The sequence below is a fragment of the Rhopalosiphum maidis genome, chromosome 1, assembly GCF_003676215.2.
Source record: "Rhopalosiphum maidis isolate BTI-1 chromosome 1, ASM367621v3, whole genome shotgun sequence".
In the NCBI taxonomy this organism is placed as follows: domain Eukaryota; kingdom Metazoa; phylum Arthropoda; class Insecta; order Hemiptera; family Aphididae; genus Rhopalosiphum; species Rhopalosiphum maidis.
The window spans coordinates 90,288,890-90,315,359 of NC_040877.1; the positions used below are offsets into that span (position 1 = coordinate 90,288,890).

At 29.2% G+C, this 26,470-nt stretch overlaps 1 protein-coding gene and 2 non-coding genes across 10 annotated transcripts in view; 2 read left to right on the plus strand and 1 right to left on the minus strand.

The window, feature by feature from the left end:
• LOC113553722 (aryl hydrocarbon receptor protein 1-like) overlaps positions 1–15,516 on the plus strand; it is a 55,593-nt gene extending 40,077 nt beyond the window's left edge. For 3 of the 8 annotated variants that reach the window (XM_026957206.1, XM_026957207.1, XM_026957208.1), the window contains exons 4-12: positions 4,624–4,739; positions 4,822–4,911; positions 8,309–8,530; positions 8,709–8,899; positions 10,142–10,248; positions 10,761–10,902; positions 11,088–11,633; positions 12,449–13,561; positions 14,297–15,516. In XM_026957206.1, the coding sequence (XP_026813007.1) occupies positions 4,624–4,739; positions 4,822–4,911; positions 8,309–8,530; positions 8,709–8,899; positions 10,142–10,248; positions 10,761–10,902; positions 11,088–11,633; positions 12,449–13,561; positions 14,297–14,573 (2,804 nt within the window). In that variant the 3' untranslated portion in view covers positions 14,574–15,516. The remainder of the gene's footprint in view (positions 1–4,623; positions 4,740–4,821; positions 4,912–8,308; positions 8,531–8,708; positions 8,900–10,141; positions 10,249–10,760; positions 10,903–11,087; positions 11,634–12,448; positions 13,562–14,296) is intronic. The other 5 variants (XM_026957209.1, XM_026957210.1, XM_026957211.1 and 2 more) reach the window with 5 other exon arrangements.
• Positions 15,517–15,921: 405 nt separating this feature from the next.
• LOC113555349 lies at positions 15,922–16,040 on the minus strand. The gene has a single exon (XR_003405373.1). It is a non-coding gene; the product is annotated as a 5S ribosomal RNA (ribosomal RNA).
• A 4,086-nt stretch (positions 16,041–20,126) lies between these two features.
• LOC113555317 lies at positions 20,127–20,245 on the plus strand. The gene has a single exon (XR_003405342.1). It is a non-coding gene; the product is annotated as a 5S ribosomal RNA (ribosomal RNA).
• Positions 20,246–26,470: the final 6,225 nt, after the last annotated feature.

Consider the following 26,470-nt stretch of genomic DNA (forward strand, 5'->3'; position numbering starts at 1 on the left):
TAGATATAACTGACAATAATTTACATGCTCGTATGAGTTTGCATAATTATTGTGTTAACATTACATATTCTACGCTGAACTTTAAATTTTAAAGACACCAACAATTGTCAGTTTCATTTTGTAATAAGTATCCAAATATTGTCTGCCTAATTTTATATTTCGGTAGTTTTTACGCAAAAAGTAAAAATTCAATTAATTTTCAACAAAATAATAAAATTACAAAATAAGTTATGCCAATCATTTGTTTTTAATATTTTTACTAATTAGGCATAAGAAATTGATATATTTCATATATTATATTAATCTTACGAAATAGTTAGTGTATTATTGTATTGTGATTATTATTTTTATTTCTCTAAGTACAATTAAAACAATATTTTACCATTTTTAAATATATATTAATTATAAATATGCTTAATGCTTAATTTGCATATGAGTTTATGGATTATGAGAGTTAATACTCTAAAAAATATATTTATATTATCTATATACTTTTTTATTTATTTTAACACTATGGGTATACGTTTGTATTAACTTAGCAAATTAAAAAAAAATGTTGGTTGAATTATTATTATTATTATTAATAATATTAATTAATCAAATTATTTACCAACTTATTTTTATTCACTTAAAATACTATATTTATAAATTTAAATGAAAAAATACATAAATTATAGAAAATAAATGGATATGTTTAGTGCATTCATGGACAAAGGACACCGTGGTGTTTATTAATGTTTTCATTAATTAATAGAACCATTATCCTAAATATATTCTATACTAATATACTGAATGTTTGAATTGGCCGGTAATTTATAATAACAAATAATTTTATAAAATTACCTAAACATAGTTAAAACAAAGGTAATATATAATTTAGAATCTATTGGGTATTTAAATGTATAATTTAAACTAATTACTTTTTAAATTACGTAAATATAAGATTTCTATTTAAATTACATAAAATTATTTATCATGCAATTAATAATTATTTTTTAAATCAATAATTCATCTACTTGTGTAGGTACATTCAATAAAATATATTTCTTTAAGTCGCAAATCTTTACGTTTCTCGAAAAATGTAAAAATATTACTTATTGTAATAAAATAAAACTAAATTCGACGTCTAAAAAGTCTATACTAGTCTAACTTTCTCGTGCATTGAAAACAATAATTAGGCAAATTTACTTGTTAGTTCAAATTGTAAACGGTATCCTTGTAAGGTATCTCTTTTATTTTATTAGAAATATTTTATTGAATATACACACATATGACATATATATTAAAACGATTTTTTAAATCACTGAATTTATAATCATAATCAACTATAGTATGTTTGAACAGGTAGAATTGGTGATAGGTTTAATGTCTGTCAATTTTTTTCTTTAAAACATAAGTGTAACTTTTAAAACATCTAATACCAACAACAATAATAATAATAATGTGAAAAAAATGGTGCGTGGTGATCGGTGCAAATTCCACAGACGTAGGTACAATTTTACTCTCATTTGGCATTTAAATAATGTGTTCGTGTGGGCTAAATATATTATTTACACATATAATATAATATATATAAACATATACAAAATATCATTATATACTACATAATTCACAACGCAGTTCCCACACGTCGATATTGTAGAAAGAATAGGACGCGTGTGGTGTTGCGGGGTAATACACCGCGGAGGGAATAAAACATCTCGAAAGTCATAAAAAGATATATGATATTATTTTTATTACAATAAACACGCCGTGATCGCAGCTGGATAACGTCATGTTCAAAATGACCACGATAATTTTTTACAACATAATACGTCTTCACCCTTGATGTATCTGGGACTTCATATCCGGCGGCGGCAATGGCTGCAGGGGGGACGAAATCCAGTTTACGTGATATTTCGCCGAAATATTATTTTTCGAGCACGCGTACCGATATATGTGTAAACGTAATACGTATAAATATATATACGAGTAGTATATATAATATATGCACGTATTATATATAAAGGTAGGCAGGCAGGTATGTACTACCTAGTGGCGGCAACGATCCGGAGAAGTGATCGGTAGCGGTGAGAGAGAGAGTGGAACAAGGGAGACACAAATCGTTTATTTGTGACCGAAGGGGTGGTTGCGGTGGATAGGGGATGATTTGTTTTGACGCCAGGTGCCCATGGTAACTGAATTACATAAACGGCCGCGGTGGGATCGCGTGCCACGAACGGTTTTTCGACGCTGGCACCCTCCCCTAGCGATAACCCCTCTTCACTACCACCTACCAACATCAATTCTCCAACACCCACATGTGCAGCCAATGATACAATGTATATGCGTAATATATAGTGAGTATATGCCTGCGAAAATGCGGCACAGGATGAAACATGTGAAAGCCGAGCATGTCGTCGCGCGTGCGTCGCCTGGTGATTGTAGCGGCGGATTAGTCTCTCTTAATAGTTTTATTTATTTTATTTTTTATTATAAAAATCTGACATGTGATCTATTTATGTCACTTTACAAACGGATTGCTGGTCGCGCGGTGAGAAAAGTAATTTCATCGCCAACGTCCTCTCTCCGCCCCTTCCAATTTACACACGTTAAAGTTTCCCTCAGAAACTCAAACGCATATATAATTTTTGTAAACATATGAATATATAGGTAGTTACTATGGTAAGCTTAATAAAATCGTACGTCATGGGCAAAGTTTATGAATCCGGTTTTTATTACATACGGAATTATGGTTTTTTCTTATTTATTTTTTTATGTGTGTATATTTATATATGTACATATAATATATACGTACAACTGATAATTCATAAATAATAAAACATTCATACCATCCAGGCAAAGACCGCTGTGTACACAATAATAAATAATTTTCGTCCGGTTAATTAAAGCAAAACCACTGAAAGACTGTCGGGATAAAAAGGACGAACAAATGTGTAGAAGAGAGTGAGTGAGAGGTAGATGGAGAGCAGGATGAAAAGGGTACGCATACAGACCGAAGACTTAGAGGTAATAAACTAGGCTCGTTAGTTGTCGTTTTAAGGTGGGGCGCCGATGGGTTACGATTTGTTTGGGATGTAAATAAGCCATCACCAGCGGGCGGCCGATAATTTTTATCATTATTTATTTATTTGTCTTTTCATTATTTATTTACTATATGGATTTATTGCGCAAAGCACACACCGCGCGATTTGCTTTTTCAGGGTTCTTTTTTAACGAACATGGTGCTCCAGTGGAGAGAAAAAAATGCAATAGATCACTTATTTTTTATAAAAATCAAAAAAAAATTTACATATTATTCCCACGCCTAATTCTAATGATTTTACAGTTTTAAAAAAATAAAATAAAACATTTCGAATGCCTCGAATAAAGACACTTAACATACTAAAATGTATACATACAAAAATAGTTTTATTATTTCATTCAAATTCAATAATATTTTATTTAATGGCTTTCGAAACTTCATATTATATATAAAAAACCACTAAAAATAGTTACTATGTTTCCAACACAGTCACACAGATCTTCAAAAGATCTTTTCAGTTTTACAGATCTTTTCAGTTTAAAAAATCTAACACATGCTAATATTTTTCAATCGATAATTTAACATGGATAATAAATAGTCAAAATAGAAAATATAACTATTTAAAATATATTTGAACGACAAGAAATTCCAATATACTTTATTATTATGTACCTATGATAATAGGTACAATTTAATTATATAGATGAGAAATATAATATAAATATATAAACACTCGTAAAAATGATAGTTTTTGTGAACCATTCTACTAAGCAAGAGTTTTACGATTTTTAATTGTTGAGTACAATGTTAGTAACTTGATTGATTTAAATCAGAGTACATAAAAAAAAACAATAACGAATGGACAAAATGCATAAATGGTCTAATATTCATTGCTGACTATTTTGTAACGTCATGCCTCGAGTAATCTGGATAATTTTGACATTGGTATGCAAATTATCGACTAGTATTACTATAGCAGTTAACTTAAAATGCATGACAATAAAGAGTAGATTTACACTCGTTTCGATTTTATTAGGATTAAACAGCAAGGAAATCATAGAAAAATCTGATTAAAATGTTTATGTTGTCAATACCGGTTTTAAATTTGTATTCTATTAAACGTCCGTATTATTTATACAAAATAAATCTCGATAAATATGTATTGGGCAATTCGCCAAATAACATTTTATAATGGTTTCAATTAACATTTTGTGTAATTCGTGATATAAAGTTACGATATGAAGTTATATGGTGTTACATTGAAGATCAAACCAGCTTAACCTGCACGTAGTCTAATCTTTATGTGTATGAACTTATATATACTGAACAAAATAAAAATGTCGTATTTATGCTGCTTCAGGACTTATTTAAATTTTGAATTAAATGTTATAGCAGCGACATATTATATAGCTAATGATACCACGCGTGCACATGTAAGCGTTGGAGTATAGATAAATATCAGTTTCAAATTGAATCATCATACGAGGGTGTACTTATTAATATAATAGGTAGTTGTTATACGGATGACTGACATAATTTCTGCTACTCATGGTGTGATTAATAGCATTTTAATGTTTTATTTATTTTTATTTTTACAGTTACTATGCACAAGTCCAAAGAAGAACAAGCCAATGTTACCAGTTCCCAGTACCAACGTTCCAGGACGTGTCCGGAGCCACATCATTTGTACTTGGACGGAGATATGTTCCTACAAGTAAATAATTAAATGCAAAATCTATCGATGATAGTACAATAATAATAATTTTAATATAAAATCTAATTATTTTTTCATATAGGCATTAAATGGCTTTTTAGTAATGCTCACCTGTGACGGAGAAGTTTTCTTTGCGACCCATACAATAGAAAATTACCTTGGCTTCCATCAGGTAACTTAAAATAGGACTTTTTATTTACATATAAGCATACATGTATAATAGATATTTTGTTTTTGTTTAATTTAAAAAAATATATATTTTTCATTGATTAATATTACTTTGTTACGTTTAATAGCTTAATACACGTTTGATTTTAATCAATTCATCATTTAAACCATTATCATGAAAATTTATTAAAAGCCGATAATCAATAGATTTATTAAAAATGTTGGTATAAACATGTGTAATAAAAGTAGGTAACTACATAATATTATTATAGAAACATTTCAACAGCTGCGTCTGTATACACGTAGGTATAATATAATAGGTCATGCAGATGTATTCTAACAAAAAAAAAATATTATATACACTTATATACGCATATATCATACGATTATATCAATATACCTATGTGTATAAAAGACACTTTCATTGTTATTGTCTTTTTTTAATTATGGTTTATTATGGTACTAATTTTTAACTGTCAAATTAATTGAACATTTATAGCACCACATAAGCACATATGTAGACAACATTTGTAAAGGTACAAAGCAATATTATTAAAGTATAACTTTTTTTAAACGAGAAACTCTCAGACGTAGTATATTATAAGCTAAATGTAGGTATCTATGTCAATTGGTACTTTAAAACTACAACGCTTTTTAGATAATATTAAAAATAGTCATTAGTAAAATAAAATAGCAATAGAAACCTTTAGAGGTTTTATAAAGTGGCGATTTACTATTGAATCGATATAAAAATTAGAAAATAATAGTATTCCTTAATAGTTATTATAATTTATAATAATAAACATCGTTTTAGAAACAAATTATAAATATACACAATAAGTAATTGATAATTTATATTGTCTTCAAATTGATTTTACTCTAATGTGAATGGATTATATCAGAAAGCTTAACAAACCTACAAAATATGTATATTATGGACTATGGTTATATATTTGCTAATATTTACAGAAATTTAACATAATATAATAATATAATAAATGTTTTTCACTTCACAAAATTATGTAAAAATAATAATTTATAAAGTGCTTATAATTTTAAACAACAGACCAAATTTCCTAATAGTCGCCATCAATCGTCGGATTGGAGATAATAACGTTGTCCGGTTATAGAATATTTAAAGTAGTTCGTTGTTGTGTAATATAATTCAATATAATAGGATATTATTTTATTTATATTATAAATATTTATCACACGGTGATTAAAGTCAAACGGTTTGCTGTTGATGATTATTAACACATGAAAATGTCGATCTTTGTCCTTTTCAAAGGTTTAATTAAATTAATTATATAAATCATTAAAGATATAATGCGTGTTATACTATGATAGACGATAGTCCATTACCTTGTGTCCTAAACGCCTAATAGCGTAACTAAAAGACTTCATTGATATATCAATTTAAATAAGATTATAATAACAATACAACATTGAATATACGCAATAAATTGAAATATCATATTTTGGGTTTATTTTTTTGACATTATAATTTTTAGAAAATATTAGTTTTAAAGAATTTTTTTTAGGGCTTAATTTTATACAACAAGATCGCTTACCTTTATCTAAAAGGTGTATGGTACCAGCTTTTACGATCTTATTGAAATAATTAATAATTTATAACTAAAACATTAATCTATTTTAAACAACTTTCTCATAGAATAAAACTTTGGTGAATTGGGTACACCAACGTCCTATACGATGTACTCGGATTACCTTTATATTCAATATTCATTCTTCTTATTCTAGTCAAGCAAATACAGTATTGTGTATAAAATATAACTAATATTTTTATGGTGGAATTAGAATATTAGTATACAATAATTTGAACTATTATTATATAATATAATTACTTAAAAAAAAATATAGAAACTTTTTAAATAAAATGAAATAAGTTGTAGTTTTATTCACATATAGTATTTACACTAACTCTAGTACTTAATTATTATATGTACTAAGAATATTTATTTTAAAGCTATCATGAATAAAATGAAACGTGTTTGAATATCAATGTTCGTGTTATAAGCTAGTTAAAGAAAATACAGACATTTTATCGCATTTTCGAACACTGTTGATCCACTTTTCTACAAGTTACAAATAAACGAATCGAAAGTAACTTACAATTATAAACAGTGAATACGATTTTAACGCTTGTCAATACTTTTCGTATTTTTAATTGCCATTAATTTATTAAAAATGCTAATTTTGAAAATTATTTAGTATTTACTGATTTATATCTAATTTTTGCTCAATACTGGTGGGTAAGAGGTGGGAGTAACCAAAAGGAAACTAGAGAATATGGTGTGGTCAGTGAACCGTGTTTCCTGCAACCGCGTGCACATTTTAATATTAACCCGCTAATTATTATTACTCACAATTCCAATTGTAATACTTTCTATTTTTTGTTATAGATACATAAATATAAAAATATCATTTTTACTTTATAACTTAAGTGAGCAGTCAACATTTTACGAATTAATAGGTGTAAATATGCTTGACTACCGTATTAAAACCTATTCTACCAACCTACCGCCGTATATTCGATTTTAAAAGAAGGTTTTGAAATTTTGATGTGCACTATAAATGGCACAATTAGATAAATAAAAATAAAATACGCAAAATTAATTTTAATTATAATGACAATTTTTGAAATAAAAACGAATAGTAAACTCATAAGCTCTCCATAAAAAAAATATAGTCTACATAATATATTATATTCTAAATTCAATGTCGTGGCTTGTGGTATATTATTTGCGTACCTATATGTTTTTAAAGTCTGATATTTCAACCACAATATGGTTAAATAACTCCATAACGCTCTCTACTATAATTATCAATAAGCAAGGTTAGGTTAGGTACATTAACAATAATTAAAAATATTTTTACTTAAATTTTTACTGAAAAAAAAACGACAACAGTATAAAATTTAAGGAATTTTTGACTTTTGTTTAATGGTTATATTCAAAATGACTTCATGTTGTTTTTTTTCTTTTCTTTTTCTTTTTTTTTTTATTTATTAATCCGTGGCAACAAAGGCCATTGGATGGTTTTTATTCATTTGTATGGGGGAGGGACGGTAGGTTAAAACACGTTTTTTGTATGTGTGGCAAGGATTTGTCACTAAAATCCCGGGTGGTCACCCATCCTGGAGCTAGCAACACCGGCCGGTACGTACACTCAGAGTGTTTCCGCAGTTGAATCTACGATCGCACCACACCAAGCTACAAAATATTATATTGTGTATAATAAGACATTTATAGTATTCGATTTAAAAGTGATAATATAAACGTCGATATTCTCTCTCGAAATATTCATGTTGTTGTAATAGTCGTATCTCGTATATTAAGTATGTTCTTATCATAACGCTATCATTTGGCTTGATTTCACAGTCCGACATCGTTCACCAGTCAGTCTACGAGTTAGTGCATTCTGAAGATCGAGAAGAATTGCAGAGACAACTCATGTGGAATTCAGCCATACCCACGGAACCGGGGTCGCCGTCTCCATCCATCACATTACACGAGGCTTTGCACCCGGATAACGGCCGTCTGTTGCAGCGTAGTTTCACCATCCGTTTCCGGTGTCTGTTGGACAACACTTCCGGTTTTTTGGTAAAATAAAATTACAACAGCGACAATAATAATAATCCATAACATAATATTATTTAATATAATACCTTTGTCACAATTACTGTAATTATACAGCACCATTTTATTTTCGAGTCTTCTTCATTTGTGCAATAATATGATAATAATAAATACCTATAACTATTTTTTTTTTTTTTTATAGAGACTGGACGTTCGCGGACGGATCAAAGTAATTCATGGCCAAAACCGCAAGTCAGATGAACCACCACCATTAGGCCTATTTGCACTATGCACGCCGTTCGGCCCACCGTCTTTACTTGAAATACCGCACAAGGAAGTCATGTTCAAGAGCAAACATAAGCTAGATCTCAGCCTAGTGTCTATGGACCAAAGGTTTGTGTTCATACATCTTTATTAATTTAATGTTAAATTTTTAATGTTCTAATTTTTTTATTTTTCTCACAAACTATTTACAAAATTTAAAAAGTATTAAACGCGAGTATTCTCTTAATATATTATACCTATTTGAGCAGTGTTTCCTAACTTAAAGGGCGTGTATACATTTTTGGAGAAGTGCAAGCTGTCATCACGAAGTACAATTTGTGTTTATTTAATTATTTTTATTTTACAATGCATGGAAATAATGAAAATATTAATATCGACTAATTACCGGTAGATTGCGATTGTTTATATTTTATAGTTTATTCGTGAAATATACAAAAAAGGTGATACTACATTTTTCAATTTATAGTTGGGGACGTGAGATTATTGAAAATTTCCGAATGGGACGTAGTATAGGAGAAGTTGAGAACCCCTGTATAAGAGTAATTGTTTTAAAAATTTAATATTCACCGTCTCAAAAAATGTTATTTTTTTAAAAATATTTTATACATAGTTTGAAATTATTGTTAACTAGATATTTTATTATTATAGTTTTGTAATCTTCTTAATTTTATTATTGACAATATATTTTAGATTCTAAGTGTGAATTTCAAAGTTTTGCAACATCCTGCAACCATCAATGACCCTTAAAACTCCATATTATAAGATTTTTTTTCTTACTTTACTACAAAAGATAACAAAAGCCAAAAAAAAGATTTATTATTCCGTTTAAAATCTATAAAAGCAGAAATTAAATTATTACGCATAATTATGAAAAAATCTAAAATTTTGATGTATGATTAAAAAATTAATGATATTTTATAAAAAAATAATCCTAAGAAATAGTCATTTTTCTCAAATAATTATAATATAATTTTGAAATATTATAGCTCTTTTAAGTTATTTTTAGACATTTGAAATATTCTGCTTTTTTTAAGCTTAATTCGATTTTTCTTTTGAATATCCATTAAAACATTTGAAATCTTATCAGTTATATAATATTAAAAATACAATCTCATATATTTTTTAAATTTTAAAACTAATAGATATTTTATAAGATGATGGGTGATTTCTGTTAATAGAATTGCACCACATTATATAATTATAACAATATAATTTATATTATAGTGTATACCTAATTGTAATACATTGTAAATTATATTAAATAAAAAATAAATAAATGATCAATTATGATTAAGAGTAAATAAATAATTTAAAAAAAAATTAATATTAATGAATATAAAATTTTTTTAGAGGCAAGTTATTATTAGGTTATTGTGATTCCGAACTCGCTAATATGGGAGGATACGACTTAGTCCATTATGACGATTTAGCGTACGTGGCTAGTGCCCATCAAGAACGTAAGTGTTTTTATATTAGATATTTCATGTTATACATTAATACAGAGATAGATATAAATATTAGATAATATTAGTATTTTTGAAAAAAAAAGCAATTTTTGTACAAGTACGTTGTAATAAAATTTACATTTTGTGATTATAAATTGATATGGCTGCACTCGTGTGTAATTTTTTCTATTATTACTTTTAGTTAACATTCTAAATGTTTTAACAAACATTATGTTATGTGTTGACATGTTTATCTGGTTCATTGTTTTAATTTTACTTACAATTGTATAAACCACATAAGTACATTACAACTAAGAGGGATATTGCTTGACATTTACTTCCCTTCAACTGAACTTTAAATAAGATTTCCAGGCTTCATTAAATTGGCCTATATTTTATACTCGAACCACACAAGTAAATTTCTACGGTTCTCTTTAAGAAAATATATTTTAAAAATACTCGTAAATTAAATAACTTAAAATGTTTGAATGTTTCTTAAAAAAATATGTTCATTATTTTATTAGTATTGAAGACTGGAGCATCAGGAATGATAGCCTATAGGGTGCAGACCAAACCCGGCACGTGGCAATGGCTACAGACTAGTTCCAGATTAGTTTACAAAAACTCAAAACCTGACTTTGTGATAGGGACGCACAGGCCTTTAATGTAAGTATTTATACGAAGTAATTAAGATAAGTATTTTTTGTCTTTAGAAGAAATAGTCAAACAAAAATACGTATTTAATAAGATTTGAATGTAAATGCCACACTATACATGGCAAACGCCATGCGTAACATATATTGATCTGAGAACTGACATAATATAGCATATTTTATATGCCCCGTTTACAGGGAAGAAGAAGGACGTGATCTGTTAGGCAAGCGGACCATGGACTTTAAAGTCAGTTACTTGGATGCGGGCCTCACGAATAGCTACTTCAGCGACTCGGAACAACTGTCCGGCTCGTTGTCGACATCCACCAACGCCGCCGTCGCTGCTGCGTCCACCACCGGTACCCCCGGTACAACCGGAACGGCCGGTCAAACGCAACCGTCGCAGCCTAGACGCCGGTACAAAACGCACCTACGAGACTTTCTGTCAACGTGCCGGACAAAGCGGAAACTGTCGGCAAGCACCGCTACACCGGCACCGACAGTGGCGGCAACCGTCGCCATCGAATATCCGGCGGCCGTCCAGGCGCCTTCGGTGCCCACCGTACCACCTACTGCCGACGTCCTTTACACAAACCTAAATACGGCGGCGCTGTATTCGGCAGGACCATACAATGGGGCAGTAGTCGCTGATAATGGTGGATACCACCAGACAAATTTCCATCAGACCCTCTACGATACTCGAATACCGTATCTAACGGCCACAGACAACCTGTTTCAATACAGGTAAAAACTAAAAATATATAATGTTTAATAATCATATTTGGTTTTATAAAAAAAGGATAGGTTAAGCCTTTTAATAATTAAATAAATTTTTTATTACACCCAATAAACTAAATATCATATTTTTGAACACTTCGATTTTTTGTACAATTTAAAGATTATTATGTGGTCAAAGTGATGTAAAGCTAATATTCTTTCATAGAGAACCCTCATTCTCACTGTTAATCAGATAGGTTTTTGAAAAAAAATTGACGCATTTAAATAAAATTTAAATTAAACATTTGAACGAATAATTACTGCTCAGTCATTTAACTTTTTTTTACTAAAGATATGTCAATATAATATATTTAGATGATATGGGTGATATAAAATTATGACTAATATAAATTTATCAATATTTTGTTACTTTTATAAAATTACCTGAATATAATAAGTATTAAACTAAATGTTAAATCTATTTTTTATTCTATGTAAAATCACTATTAATATACACATTTAAATAACCTAAAAAATTACTCATTTAAAATTTGACTTGGATGCACTCAAATGTTGGAAAAATTAATTTAAATAACAACAGTAGAAAAAGATATTTCCATTTAAAAAAAAATGAATTAGTATCACTTCTTAAATTGCATTCAAATTCTACAATAGTACACAAAAATATGATGTTTAAGTAAAGTTAAATTCTTAAAACTTCTTATACTTAGTCAGAATCCAAATAAATTGATTGTCAAATGATAAGAAGAGGGTGAATAATGCTTTCTGAAACGTCCTGTAAATATATATTCCTCGTTATTATAAGTTATTTAATTGTTCAGGCCTTTGGGAAACTATTACACCGAATATCACACACCGGCAACTACACCATACATGGGCAATGGATTTTTAGACATAAATCCCAGGGGACCACCCGTGCAGTGTGGTCTGCCCACCTACGATCAGCTGACCACGGTGACGACGACGGCTGTGGGTGGTAGGGATTGCGTAGACAAGCTGTATGGATCATCACCAGTGGTGTCCATGGATCATCACCAACAACAACAGCAGCACCACCTACACCACCAACAACAACACCACCAGCAGCAGCAGCAGCAGCAGCAACAACAACAGCAACAACAGAGCACAGAAGACAACATAGGAAAATGTCATATGGATACCTCCACGGTCGCTGCCGCTGGTCTACCGTACCTGGTACCATTGTGCGACGTTCAGTTTCGCACAAAGAGCTCCTCTCCGCCGGTGCCGAATGGTCTGAAAATTGAAGACTCGAAATCCGAATACGGAATGCAATCGTCTGATTCGGACGTCCCCAGGCAAACGGTACTCATGTGGGGCACGTGTGTAGGGGACTCTTCGTCGTCGTCGCCGCCCAATCAATCGCCGGGCGGCGGCGGCGGCGGGGGCAACGGTGGTAATAATAGTAACGGAAGCGGCGGCGGCGGCGTTGGCGGCGGTGTTAATGGCAGTGGCAGTGGAACGGGAGGAGGTGGTGCTGGTTGTGCCAACGGTGGTGCTGGTGGTGGTGCTAGCGTAACTGGAAATGTAGGTAGTGGTAGTGCCGGTGGCGACGGTGGTGGTGATCCCAGGACGTCACCGCAGATCAACGGCCATCCACCGTCGCCGTACGTGCAGCGGAAGAAAATGTCACCACCCGCGCTGCAACAGCCACCAACTGGAAGTCCGTCTGATCAGCTCTGCAAGTCACACCTACAAACGGACATGCCAGGCACACCACCTAGCCCCACAACAGCGGCGGCCGCGGCAGCAGCCGCATACGCTAACCATCATCACTACCATCACCAAAACCAGTATCATCACCACCATCATCATCAGCAGCATCATCTGACCGGGGGCCCTGAGGTATGGACACCCCCGCACGCGCACCCACCACCACCTCCACCGCACCACTTCTATGCTTATCACCACCACCAGTGAGTGTTTTTATTTTCGAGCACAATCGTGTGCAGTGCGATCGAATCCAAAACTCAAATAATTTTTAATCATATGCATTCTAAACGTAATGAAAATACTCGAAGAGAGTTAATCACGGAACATATATTTAAAGTTATTAAAAAATAACATTTAAAACTAATTTGATTACTAAATTAATTGTTTTTAATCTTCTAATCCGATCGCGCTGCGCATAAATCATGCTTTACCGCAATTATATGATCATTAAACACTAAATAGAATACAATTGTATTTTTAATTTCTACAGTAAATAATACATTTTAAATGTTATAAATTAAAATAGTTCACAGAATACTTAAAATAACAAAAATAAACGACAAAATAAAATGTTAAACAAATTTATTCAGACATTTGCAGAGTAATATTTATCTTAAATATACGTAAATATTTAAGTATTCAAACTTTGATTTTATGAAGTAAATCTACTGGTCAAACGAAAAACGTTTTGTAGTGAGGGAGGGGGGATAAATAAATAAAAATGTACTTCACAAGTCCAGAATAATAATTTAAAAACTATATACTTATAAAAGAGCTGAGTTCGCGTATAATAGATTTTATATAAATAAACAGATATAAAGCACATAAAAATGTATCGCGTACCCATGTAGTTATAGACTATAGAGTATAGACAGATGATCAAAATCTCATGCATAACATTTTGTGACAATGACCACGTCGATTTGTATTGCTTTCAGCAGCAACAGCAACAACAACAACATCAACACCACCACCACCATCAACTCCACCACCAACAGCAGCAGCAGCAGCAGCAGCAACAGCAGCAGCAGCAGCAGCAGCATGGTCGATGCCTATCATCACGATCCGTACCACCACAACAATTACTATCATCTGTACAATCACACTGCTCATCACCAAACCGCTGTAATGCCAGCGCCGGCACAGTACCCGAGTCCGTCTCAGTCTCGGTTAAATCACAGGACTGCAGTCCTCTGTTGTCCATCTCGGAGGTGACCAACACGCTGTTAAACCAATAAACGGCACGCCAAAAAATAAATTAACGGTCGGGAAAACCAAATACGTCACCCGGGGGGGGGGGTGTCACCCAAATACAGTCCATTGAATATCGAAACACATGAAGCAATCGTATACGGACACAATGACTGCCATAAGTCATAATATATTTATATATATAGGTAACTCTAAGTTCTCTATATTTATAAGCTCCCAAATATTCGCTAAATCTAGCTTTTCGAGGAACTCCTACACGTTTTAGCGTCACACGGAAAATTTTTTTTATATCAGGTGGATTTTTTATATGGTGACGAGTGATATCACCAGGAAATAACGATACGTGTACTTATCGTGATTTATTATTTACGACGGTTAAACGTGTTTCCGACGCATTTCGTGGTACACTATTATAACACTGATATCATCGTTTTGTCGCCTACAATATTATATGTTATACTGATTTTATTTTATATTATTATAAAATATTTTATTATAATGTATATTACCTACTATATAATATCATTATGAAATCAATTTCTAACTTTATATTTTTCTCCAGACTTTTACTCGTCTATTTTAATATGTAATTCATTGCACAAAAACTGATTTTTATCAAAACATGTTTTCGTAAACCACTCCCTTATATTATATTTAAAACTTATATGTTTGTCATCGTAAAATCTATCTATTTTAGTTTTATGGTTTGTTTCTGTGATACGAATAGGCTACAATAATATTATAATTTTTGTGAAAATCTATTCGCGCTGTGTTTCGTAGACGTACCTACCTAGTTTGTATCTTTACAATAATAATTATTTTCGATCGCTTCGACATGTTTTTTCTTATCGGACAAAGATCATATGATTATAAATATTATAATATATACATATATACATGTATACTGTATACATTACATTGCTTGTAAAAATATTGTATACATAATTTACCTATCTATTGAATCTTCTCAATTTATTTATTTGTAATATTTACTTTTTTTTTTGTTATTTTTGACCCATTTGTAATTTATTTTTGTATATAATTATTTATTATAAATTATTAATTTAAAACTATCAAAGATTATTATTTTATAAAATATTATTATTGAGCAATTCCGTATTGATACAATAATTGCGTTTATAATACTAAAAATGTATTATTCTCAATCATTTAAAATTTTTTATAATCCTAAATTCCAGTTATTCATTACTCTATAATTTGCCTTGGCACTAAAATATTAATACAAATTTATCAATTTCTTTCTTCAGTAATCTAGTAACCGTATATTTTGTTGGTTTTGTCAAAAATGTTTACTAAAATTAAAGTAGGTTCTATAAATTAATAAAAAAAATGCCAACGGCACGTAGTGTTCCCAAGCGGTCACCCATCCAAGTACTAACTACGCCCGACGTTGCTTAACTTCAGTGATCGGACGAGAACTGGTGTATTCAACGTGGTATGGTCGTTGGCGATGATCGACCTATATTTTACTTTATTTAAATATAAAATGTCTTGTTTATTATTTATATAAAATATAATAAATATTAATCATTAAATAAACCATAACTCTTCAAATAAGGATTAAATAATAATATACTATACACTTATTATTATATGGATGTTATCACTTACAAACAACGTCTACAGTCTACAATACACATAGTGACAACTGACAATGTGACATATTATTATTGTAATATTGTCATACTATACAAATATATACTATAGTCTATAGATATTTAAGTGATGAGCGTATCTCCTAATTATATTACCTTTGTTATTAAGATTATGGGTTAAGAAGAACGGTATTGAAACAGTTCATAGCTCTATGCCTCTATATATACATCTATCTTTCCTTCGTGACATTTTTTTAGCAATTGTTCTTAACTAATTATAGGTTTGGAGTTTTGGACTGTTTTTGAGCCCATTATTACTTTTAGAGTAGGATGGACTGGATGTAATCATCACAAAATGTCATTGTTTTACAAAATATTATTTATTTTATATATATATATATACTAGCTGAATTACCCGGCTTCGCCCATGTGCAGTTTTTGCTTTCTCAAAATGAAATTCTTAAATCAACATACATTGTTGTGTTTTAGAGACCAAAAAAATTTATTTTATAAGTTATATAATTGAGCTAATCGGTGACCGGTGTTTTACGCATCGTAACAATTCATATATACACGCCGATAAAATACACACACAAAAATAAGATCAGATTGCAGGTAGATGGAAACCCTCGAGACGCCGTGCCGTACCATATTCCCGTTATCAGCCGACTGCTATTGTTATTATTATATGAATATATATATACATATTACACGTAAAAATTATTTTTCACCGATTTCAACCCTTTAAAATCAAAATTTTGAAAATCGGGTGACGTGGCGACACTCAGACAGGTATTTGGAACAACTCTGTGAAAAAAAATTAGAAAAAAGTTAAATAGCGTCGTCACAAAATTGGTACATAAAAATGGCCTATTCTTTTATATATATAAGGATGATATAGATAAATTATTTTATATTTACACAATATATAAAATTTACTTGAATAGCTGAATATTTACAATGTATGTGTGTACCTCCGTGTTATATGAGAGTGGTAGATCTTCAAGAAGTAACTAAAAAAATCACACAACAATAAAAAAAAAAATTTGTTTTATAAAAAAAAATTAAAACTTTTATTTAGGATTGCCATACAAGATACAACCATACAAGATATATTAATCTAATATTACATATTATATCATACATATATACATATACCACTGTACACTGAAATTATACGTATCTATGTCAGTAAATGGGTGAATAAAAATATAAATAAGTAAAAATATAGGTATACAATAATAAAATATTTATACGTAGTACCTTGCATTTATATTTTATACTTCCTCTACAAAAATCAAAAAAATCCAAATCCTTCAAAACAAATTTTTGAGAATATGTCTCAAAGCCCCATGATTTATGAGAAATAAACAAATTCATAACGACACAGAAATCCCTCTTCTCCAAGACTGGATAAAAATACAATTCAAAAACTTTCATTCAAATCTCAATACATCTGATGGCGCACGGTTCTACAACCTAGGGAAAAAAACAAAAAAATCGGCATTTAAAACCACGTCTATCTCAAGATCTTCTTCTTTCACAATCAAGCGAAGACGAAGATCAATTTTAAATTATCACTAAAAAAAAATATTAACTTATATTACCATGTATACTTCATAATCACTATATCACTAACTATAAATATTAGTAATATGTAATTTGTTATTTGTAATTGAACACGTTAGTAAACTTGTAATAGCATGATAATATGCTGAAAAATTTTAATTTTAATAAGTAAAAAAAAAAAAAAAAAATATTTTATACGATAGCTAAATAAATTTTCAACTGAACATTTAAAAATAAAGGAGTACGATATATATGTTACTGATGTTACTCTGTTTTATACGATTAAAAACACGGTGCTGGCGTAATCGCATAACAAGGATATTATAGTTGAAATGTGCCCGATGATACAAATTGTGATGGGGCGCAAATTTTGATTCTAAAGTGGTAGATAATAGGTATTCTTATAAATAATATTCTTCCTTCAAAATAACATTTTTCATTATACTATGTTGTATATTCAATGTTCAATATATAAAAAAAATATATCAAATAATATCAGAATAATATTTCGTTTACCACAGACACTGTAAATTAAAATTTCCTAGTGTAGCAAAAACCTAAGGCCAGCCTTGCATTCTAAAAGCAATTGTTTTGGAAAAAGATTCAGTAAACTTGAAAAAAATAATTTCAAATGATGACTTAGAATGATTTCTAATGATAGTTAGACTATTGAATTATTATTATTGATGAATTCATTAGCTTTAAAGAAAAGAGAAAGTTTAAAATTTACATTGTAATATAATAACTAAAAAGAGTATAATGTACCTATAAATTATATTCATAAAAAATAAATAAAAATAAAGGTTAAAAAATATAATTACATACATTTTTTGAATAGTAAAAAGACGTATTTTTCTAAGTTGGGTGCGCTAGTCTTCTTACGCTACTTTATAAACATATAATAAATTACAAAAATGTATTATAATACATTTATAATAAATTGTAGGATATCACAAAATGTAGATAATATACGTATAGGTATATTTAATACATGTAAAACCTATTAAACCTAATCAAGAAAAAATTTCGGAGGTCTGAACTTTAAACCCCACTGGCTATAGCCGTGGTTCTATTGGTTCTAGATTATCTGAATGAATTAAAAAAATTAATAAAATAACCAAAAAACCGTGTATTATAGATCATATAGTCACAAGATATAATTAAGTACATACTATTATTCATTTACCATAAAAAATCACCATGTATATACATGTAATCACGTAAATGTAGTCTAAAGTAAGTTAAAGGTAAAAACGACATTATTATAAAATTATTTTAATAATTGTAAAAATAAATTATGTATTCATTTAAAGTTTAAATCAAAACAAATATTTCACTTATTTTAGTACTAATCAATAATCATCACCAGTGACGGTTTTGGGGGTGAGGCAAATGAGGCGGCGCAAAAATATACTCAAAATGTAAAATTCTTGGTTCACTAATAGCACATATTTCGCTAGTAATTTTTAACGTATTTATGACTTTATTTGAGAAAAAATGCTTCTTCGTCTCACTTTAATTTGAATTATTATTTATTATTTTATTGTACCTGTCATTCCGTGTAGGTATTATCAAACATATCGATAAACCGATAAGAAATGCACGAAATAATTAGTACGTAAACGTCGTAATCGAACACCGATATTTCAGCATATTTCCAATGACGTCAGAGAGGCACCGTTTTACGTCGCCTCTGATTTTGTACTTGTGTACACAAATTACACAGTGTGTAATACACACACATGCGTATGTACGCGAATGCACGCGACTGGTTAATTAAGTAGAATTACACATGTGCAATAATCATAGTGAGGCACAAGGGCGCCCATCTGTCAAAACCTAATCATAATCTTAAGTAAATTTTCGTAATATTATCATTACAAAAATTAATTTATTATTGATAACTAAAAAAATAACATTAATTTTTCTATTCTAAGGGGGTAACATGTCACCCCCTTGCATCACCTAATGAGCGCCCTTGGTGAGGCACGTTTTGTCTTCGCCTCTACGTACTGAAAATAGATTTACTATTATAGTCAGCCCGCAGCCACGACTAAGGGCACTGCGGCAGTGCGGCACGTTCAACAAAAAAATAAACAATCAATTGTTATTGTTGTAATACATATGTATATGTTACTATATATATATAATTAAAATTATATTATATTATAACTATTTTTATATTTTTAAATTCCATTCGTATTGTTTAATTTTTGTTATGATAGGGGGGGATATATATAATTCGCCTCATTCAAAAAATACAACCAAAACCGCCACTGATCATCACTCATATTGTGATATTAGTCATTTGTTGTATAAACAAAGTTAATAATTATAATATTTAAATAAAATAAAATCTAATGCTATCATCGCCAACGACCATACCACGTTGAATACACCAGTTCTCGTCCGATCACTGAAGTTAAGCAACGTCGAGCGTAGTTAGTACTTGGATGGGTGACCGCTTGGGAACACTACGTGCCGTTGGCATTTTTTTTTTTTAATTTATAGAACCTACTTTGATTTTAGTAGACATTTTTGACAAAACCAACAAAATATACGGTTACTAGATTACTGAAGAAAGAAATTGATAAATTTGTATTAATATTTTAGTGCCAAAACGAATATTTTTTGAATACTAATGATGTAAATTGGAATTTTTTATTTTTTATAACTTCTATTATTGATTATAAATAATATTTATAATCAATGCTTCTATAACATAAAATCATATTAAATATACAAAATTCATCGAATCACAAGCAACTTTAAACAAACTCCAATTACCTTTAAAATAAAGTAATACTTTTTTAATAATGATTTAGAGATAAATCATAGTTTTTGTATCAATAATATAAGCAAAAAATAAAACAAAAAATGTAGTAACTTATTAGTTATAACTTAAAGGTATTAGATATTAGTTATTACTTATTACTATTACTTACTAATTTACGTATTAAGTAATAATAGTAATATGTCAGTGCCATAATAATGGTAATATCAAACCTGACTATTGGAGTATAATAAATTTAGTTATTTATTCAATCATTTATAAAGGATAAAAGGACCTAATTTAATTAAACCTTGGTAAAATAGTTTTGTTTATTTTAACCCTAGGTGAGTACCTGTATGTGCTCGATTATTTGAGTCTTCTTTAGATCTGAAACAAGTATATAAAGATTATAAAAATTTAGTTTAGGTATATTATAAATTATACCAAATAATATAGTTTTAATTTAAAATGTTACATGCATTATAGGATGTTATATAGTGGTATTATTAGGGCTAGGAATGTAATACCCTATAAAACCCTAAACAATGCACTTAAAAAATGATTTAATGCCCTAAAAATTATAATAAACGCACTAAAAAAATGCAAGTAAATTGTTTTTATTTTTAATGAAAACTAAATTCATTATACCTACTAAAGGTATACATTTTAAATAATATATGATTAAATTAATTCAATTGAAATAAAATAAATTGAAATAATTTTTCCATACGCTAAACTTCAACTAGGATTTCTTTTTACCTAAAAAAACAATTAGGTATTTCCTTATATTTTTTTTAACTATTTTGTACCTACTTTATTGTTTGTTAAACAAAAAAAAAATATATATAAATTTATATAAAACTCGCATTAGCGTGTAAGATCTTAAAATAAAATTTCAAGTTTGAATTTTGGATCCAAAAACTCCAATAATGCCCTAAAAAATGAATAAAATGACGTTATAATAAAAAATTTTCAAAAAATGCAAAATTAATTTTCTTATTCTCATTCAAAAGTACACGATACGGATTTGTGACCAGGCAAGCATCGTAGATACAGCAACCTCTTGAAAAAAAATACATCGAAATCCTAGCCCTAATCATTATTAATATATAAAATCAATACATATTATATTAACTTCGAAATTATACAACCACAAAAAAATAATAATAATATATTCAGATAAATTCATTATATGAAAGCAGATTTTGGCGATTTTGCTCTTAAAGTTGTAATTCAATTAATTCAAAATACAATTAAATATTTTGAACAATCCTACTACACCTACGACTTACACTCTGACTACAGGTTCCTTCGCTTGATATGTGTAGAACTCTGGACGATGACACGAGTGTAACAAATGAAGATAGCGCAGAAAGATACGAATTCTCGGTGCATAGAGATATACGCTGCGTGCGTGCAACAAGACGTACTTAACGTTAAATTAAATTTCTCGCGTGCACTGTTCTATTACGCCCGTATTTCAAAAACTGCAAACAATTTAACATCTATCATTTGATGTACCAACGTCTTACTCTCAGATCACGGTCGTGTATGTCGGTCCGTTTGAAACGCCGTTTTTGTTTTAAAACACGAAAACGCGACCAAGCAATTATTATTACACTACAACATTAGGTAAACTATTACTAACCACGCAAAAATGGACAACATCAAACCACGGTTATGTTTATTATATTTATAAAAGCAAAATACAAATATCGGAATTGGAAAATCGCAAAACAACTACCCGAACGCGCATCCAACTTTTTATATATACCTATACTTTGCTGTAATACCGTGGTATACAGATGAGTACGGTTATTATTGCAGCGGAAACATTTTACGACAAAAAGAAATTTCAAAACGACGATTAACTTGATGACTGTGAATCGTAAAAATGATTAATAATATATTGAATAATATGTATAAATGTATAATTTATAACGGGGGCTACCTGTTTCCAACAAAACGATAGACATTTCCTTATTCTGCTTATGACATTAAATGTTCTTTTATGATATATAACAATAACACTATAGTCTATAACTGTTTTTTCCTAAACATTTTTATCGTTATACAGTTCACAAAAAATTAATTTACATAATCGTGTTTACAAAATGTTAACGAACTTCGTTTAAGTTTAAACTTATAGATATAATTATAAAAACAAATTAATTTTTAATATGTTTTAATTAAGTTAAGAACATGATGTAATTATTATGAGGAACTAAAAATTATTTTTATTATTATTTTTTACTCATGATCAAACATTCCTCACACATAAATTGAAATCTTTTCTAGTTAATTTAAAAATTTGTTTATTTTTATGTATTTATGATTGTCTAATCAAATTAATTTAAGTTATTACCAAATACTAACTGTTGACAAAAATCTGTCAACGTTATAAATATAATTATTGTTCATTATTATTGTAATCACTATATAATCATATTTAGGAGTCAACAAGTCTCAATGATAACAACAGCGTTATCTATTAATTTAATTTAGTAAATTTCAAAACACGTAAATAATGAGAATCGACCGCATATCTGTTCCTTTTATCCACTAGATAGCTCTGTACTATACGGTTTTTCTTATTTTTTAGATGACTTACTTTTTATTCAACAAAAGTTTTTTAGTGTGTTTGAACGGCAGGTTTAAACCATAATAATATAGTTGTACTCGTAAGTCATAATATGTATGTATGTATGTATGTATATTAATATATTAATATAAATATATAATGTCTATAGTATTGTTGTTCACATAATACATTTTCGTTAAATTGTGTACTTTAGTGTAAGGTACTATATTCGATAACTATGATTTTTTTTTTATTATTATTTAATATTTATACTTTAGCTAAAATTTGGAATTTTAATGCAAAATGCATTTGTCGTTTTTTTCCCATGTAGTAGATAACATAGTTTCAGGAAAGTAAAAATTATTTGGTTATAATATGTTATATTTCGAAATAAATAATCAAAAAATATACATAGTTTATTATTATCACAAATGTACTTATGTACTACAGTAAAACTTCAAATTTACTCTGTCTTCTTTGTTAATACTAATTTACAATTTCTTTATTTACTTGCATGTTTTTAACATTAAATTATAGGGGGCAATGGAGGGCCAAAATCAAATGTTGGGCCCACTTTAGCCCCTGTCTAGCGCCCCCTCCCCCTTATGGTGCACCCAAACAAAAGTATATAGTTTTCAAGTAGTGAAAAATTCGAAACAGAAACTTACTTCCCAATAATAGATACATTAAAACTCAGTTAAAAATCAATTGTAAATCATACAAATCAACAAAAAAATTGTTAGGATTTTTCTTCAACTTAAAAATTTGGAGACAAAAAACATACAAATCCATTGTAAACCATTTGTGGAATTGTATCATGTAAACATTAATGAAAATAGATTAATTAATAATTTTAGAATGTATCTATCGGGACTTTAAATTTATGAATTCAGTATTTCTAGTACATATAAATGTTTAAAATCAAATAGACTAGAAGAAACATTTTCAAATATAATAATATCTTTTCAGAATCTTTTTACCAACGATGATAACTAACTGCGATGTAGTGGGGAACGTTCATTTTCTAAGTTAAATTTAATTAAAGAAGAGTTTAAAAGTACCATGAGCCAGAAACGGTTAAACTCCGTATCATCATTGATAAAGATTGAACATGAACTACTATCAAGTTTAAATTATGAAAATATTACAGAAGAGTTTGCGAATGAAAAATCTAAGAAGAAACCAATAAAAAGTATTCAATAATTGAAAAATTTATATCAATAAGTACTTTTTTTATGAAAATTATTTTAGTTTTTATTTAATGAATTAGGTACATTTATTTTTTAACCCTAAAATATATTAGTTTGTGTATTTTTTTTTTATTTTATTTATTAAAATTAAAATATTTCAGCATATTATCGTGCTATTACTAACGTGTTCAATTACAAATAGCAAATTACATATTACTAATATTTTTAGTTAGTAATATAGTGATTATGAAGTATACATGGTAATATAAGTTTTATATTAAAATAGGGACAATATAGGGTTATCAGATTATATTTTCCTGAACCCGGGACATGACATTTTGGATGAATATATATATATATATATAAATAAGTAATATTTATTTTTTTTTATCATTACATTTTTTTTCATAGTGTATTATGTATACAAAAAATATTTTGTAGAGGAAGCTGCTGCCCAGATTGGGCAGGCATACGTGATTAATGGCTGAATTATTGAGGTATGTATTTTATGAAATTATAATAAAAAATAACAAACAATTATAAGACAAGTGACAGAAATTTAAACAAAAATAATAATAATTCTCTAAGTTTTGGATTCATGCATAATACTTCATGCGAGTACCTACGACCTACCATAAAACAATAATGTGTTAGTACTCAGTGGGCAGAAAAAGAAAAATATCAAGTATACATTTTCTGTACCTACTTTCACAATAAGTCATTAATTATAACTCATGAATTTTAATTTTATCTGATCATTTTAAATTTACTTATACTAATTTATTTTATTGTGCCATTGATTATTATTTTAAAAATGAATATTGAAACACATCATATATTATACACTGCTAATTATTCAATGACTCAAGTTTAACCATGAATATTAAACTTGTGGATGCTGCGTTAGTGTTTAAAAATCTGTTAGCCAATACAACCGATAACATGTATTATATAACTGCAGCATCGTTGCACCTCTTTTTATTCGTATAATTAAATGTTAGTTTCTTTACTCTTAGGAGATTCTGAGCGAGTGATAACCATCGTTTCTCTCTACACTATATTAGCTTAAAACCGTATGTTTGGTGATACTAGGAAGTAGGAATTTTAGATCTGTATATGTTTAATATCAATGTGAGTTTAATATACTTAAAAACCTTTACGAAGACGTAGGCTTCCAAATATCATAGACGACCTCTTCTTTTAATGCCCTTTTTAAAGTCTTAGAAATGGACAATTAAATTTAACGTTTTAATATAATTTATTAACCTCCTTCGTTGTATATACTATTTATAAATATATATACAAATTTAGGTACTTTAATATATTTTTGTGTTATATTCAAATATGTAAAATGTAATGGCCACAATAGTTGAAATTGTTTTAGATAATTATTATAAGAAAATAATGTATAATTATTTTGATGGTCCAGTTCCATATCCTTTTAAAAAATGTTGGACTCAATAGGTAGGTGACCAAATATATTACCGAATATCAACATATCCTAATTTTGTACATTTATACCACTCATCGTGATTCGTCATTTGTGAGCAGTGAACATATCTCGATTTTCAGCTGCGACTTAATAACCATGCTTGTTCTCCCCAACTCCTAAGACCGGTTTCAGTTTTTATATCATGCTATAGACATTTTATTTATATAGTTGCTTGAAGCAACTATTAGCAACGACACATTTTTCCACACCCGGAACTGACCCGTACACCCATACGGCCGTACCTCACTGGCGGGCTGCATCATTCTCGTACACTCCTGGTACCGAATTATGTATTTTAAAATTATTTTTATGCACTAAACGGGTTTATTTATTGACTTGACTGGAAAAAACGGACCGACGACATTGGAATATCCTTAGTTGCCTATACATTACGCCGCATGATTACTATTGAACAATTTAAATTTATAATACTATAATATCTTATATACTGAAGTAGTATAGTGTCTGTACATAGATATAAGGCTCCTTATCTGAAAGTGTCGGGACTTTGAACTAACTTATAAAGTACATAAACATTACTTATCAGTCACTTATCCTCTTTTTATTAGCCAATAGATAATACTAATTACTGACATATCTAATAAGAAAAAATACACCATTTACATATGACTAGAAAAATATTTTATTACTTATTATAATTAATAATTAATATAATACA